At 39.2% G+C, this 2,233-nt stretch overlaps 1 protein-coding gene across 1 annotated transcript in view; it reads left to right on the forward strand.

Moving 5' to 3' along the window:
- Positions 1-2,233, forward strand: part of LOC119360999 (DNA mismatch repair protein MSH3-like) — a 52,391-nt gene that overhangs the window by 49,407 nt on the left and 751 nt on the right. The window contains exons 4-7 of the mRNA XM_037626407.1: positions 44-304; positions 397-468; positions 689-838; positions 1,106-1,600. Of these exons, the coding sequence (XP_037482304.1) occupies positions 44-304; positions 397-468; positions 689-838; positions 1,106-1,600 (978 nt within the window). The remainder of the gene's footprint in view (positions 1-43; positions 305-396; positions 469-688; positions 839-1,105; positions 1,601-2,233) is intronic.

Raw genomic sequence — 2,233 nt, forward strand, 5'->3', positions numbered from 1 at the left:
TTTTTTTTGGGTCATTAATGTTACCTATTGTGTGTGTCTGCAGCTACCAGTAGATAGAAGGGTGCCTTCAAATTGGATGAAAGTAAATAGCACCAAAAAAACTATTAGATACCACACTCCTGAAGTATTGAAGAACTTGGACAACTTATTACTGGCTAAAGAAGAACTAGCAGTTATCTGCAGGAAAACATGGCACAAATTCCTTATGGATTTTGGCAAATATTATGCGCAGTTTCAAGCATCTGTGGAATCTCTTGCAGCTCTTGACTGCTTATACTCTCTTGCCACTCTTGCAAAACAAAATGTAATAGACTATCGTTAACCAGTGTTCACCTTTTTACGTGGTTTGTTTTTCCTACATGACATCGATCACGATCTGATTTTCCATTTTTGCAGAATTATGTACAACCTAATTTTGTTCCTGAAAATGAAGCAAGTCAGATCCACATCAAAGATGGCCGCCATCCGGTTAGTTGTAGACCACTTTGTATCAGCCGTCTTGGCTCTTCTATGAATATATGATACGCATGCTTGTGCTTATTCTAGAAAAAAAACTTTCCATTCTACTGATGGCTTTCAGGATCAAGCCTCCTGAGTTTGATCACATTAGTACCTTTTCTTCAGTTTTGCACATCAACACCTTCTATTTATTTGACGATGGTGGTGATGGTGTGCTGTTGCATTTTAGGTTCTGGAGTCTCTACTTGGAGACAATTTCGTTCCAAATGATACAAACCTTCATGCAGATGGGCAGTACTGCCAGATTGTTACAGGACCAAACATGGGAGGAAAAAGTTGCTATATTCGTCAAGTTGCACTAATTACTATTATGGCCCAGGTATAGGTTTTATCCGATGCTTTAAGTCTACTCATGGAAACACGTTGTGAATGTATAATATAACTATGCCAGTAAAAACTTTTACCGAGTAGTTGGTTTTCCGCTGACAAAAGCATTGGTAAAGGGTTATCTTTTTCCTTTTAAAAGCAGCTAAAGACTGGTAGTTGTTCCCTCGCAAAAAAAGAAGGTTGATAGTTGTTATAGATTACTCTAGTTGCAATTTTTCTCTGAGGAGATTCCTATAACTTGTTGCTCTGGTTTCATTAGGTTGGTTCCTTTGTACCAGCTTCATCAGCAACACTTCATGTTGTTGATGGAATTTATACTCGGATGGGTGCATCTGACAGTATTCAACAAGGAACAAGTACCTTTTATGAAGAGATGAATGAAGCTTCCAGCATATTACAGAACTGCTCATCTCGATCCCTAGTTATCATTGATGAGCTTGGCCGTGGAACAAGCACACACGATGGTGTTGCTATAGCCTACGCTACATTACACTATCTCCTGAAAAACAAGAAATGTATTGTCATTTTTGTAACTCACTATCCAAAGATTCTTGATATCCAGAGTGAATTTGAAGGTTCTGTTGGGGCATACCATGTTTCATATCTGTCGACAAGGAAGCTGTTGCAAATCAGTGATGAAATGATGGGTAATGGCACAGAAACAGAGGATCTTGGAGAAATTACTTTCTTGTATAAACTTGTTGCTGGAGCTTCAGACAGAAGCTTTGGTCTTAATGTCGCACTGCTTGCGCAGGTTAGTCATATGTGAACTTTTATGCCCTTCAGCTCTTTTTTTGAGTTTTGGCGTACACTTCTATTGTCATGGGTACTCCTAACACAAGCGGTGTTCTTTTGGTGTCCAACTGAGTTGTTCTCTGTTCTCCAAATCGCTGTGGTGTGAAATAAAATAAGATAGCATCCTGCAGGAGATCACTAAGCTGTGTTCAAGAATCCAGGATGGTTTCTCTCAGGATGTGAAGTAGGAAAGCTGATCTTTGTTTGTAACCGGGTCCACAAGTTAGTAAATATAGAGCCACAAGTTATATCGAGTTACAAGTTAGAGACAAAGTGACCTAGAGAAGTGAGGTAGAGCTTGTATGTTAGGAATTTAGGAGGCGGCTCATCCTATCTTAAGTTATATATGGAAGCATGCCAATAAATCAGCTTCTGTTCTCTATCCTCGTTACCTTTTCTAATAGCTGACTACGGCACTAGCACAGGAGACGACCACATGCCTTTGTTCATCATTTTTAGAATATTTGCAGTAGTTTACATGTTGCTATCTCACTTGTGAATAACGAATAGGTTCACATCCCCTCGTGGTTTCGTTATTTGGTAGACGGGATAAACTTCCTAATTCTACAATGAAGATGTATGTGCTGGCTAC

Source organism: Triticum dicoccoides, chromosome 2B (assembly GCF_002162155.2).
Source record: "Triticum dicoccoides isolate Atlit2015 ecotype Zavitan chromosome 2B, WEW_v2.0, whole genome shotgun sequence".
In the NCBI taxonomy this organism is placed as follows: domain Eukaryota; kingdom Viridiplantae; phylum Streptophyta; class Magnoliopsida; order Poales; family Poaceae; genus Triticum; species Triticum dicoccoides.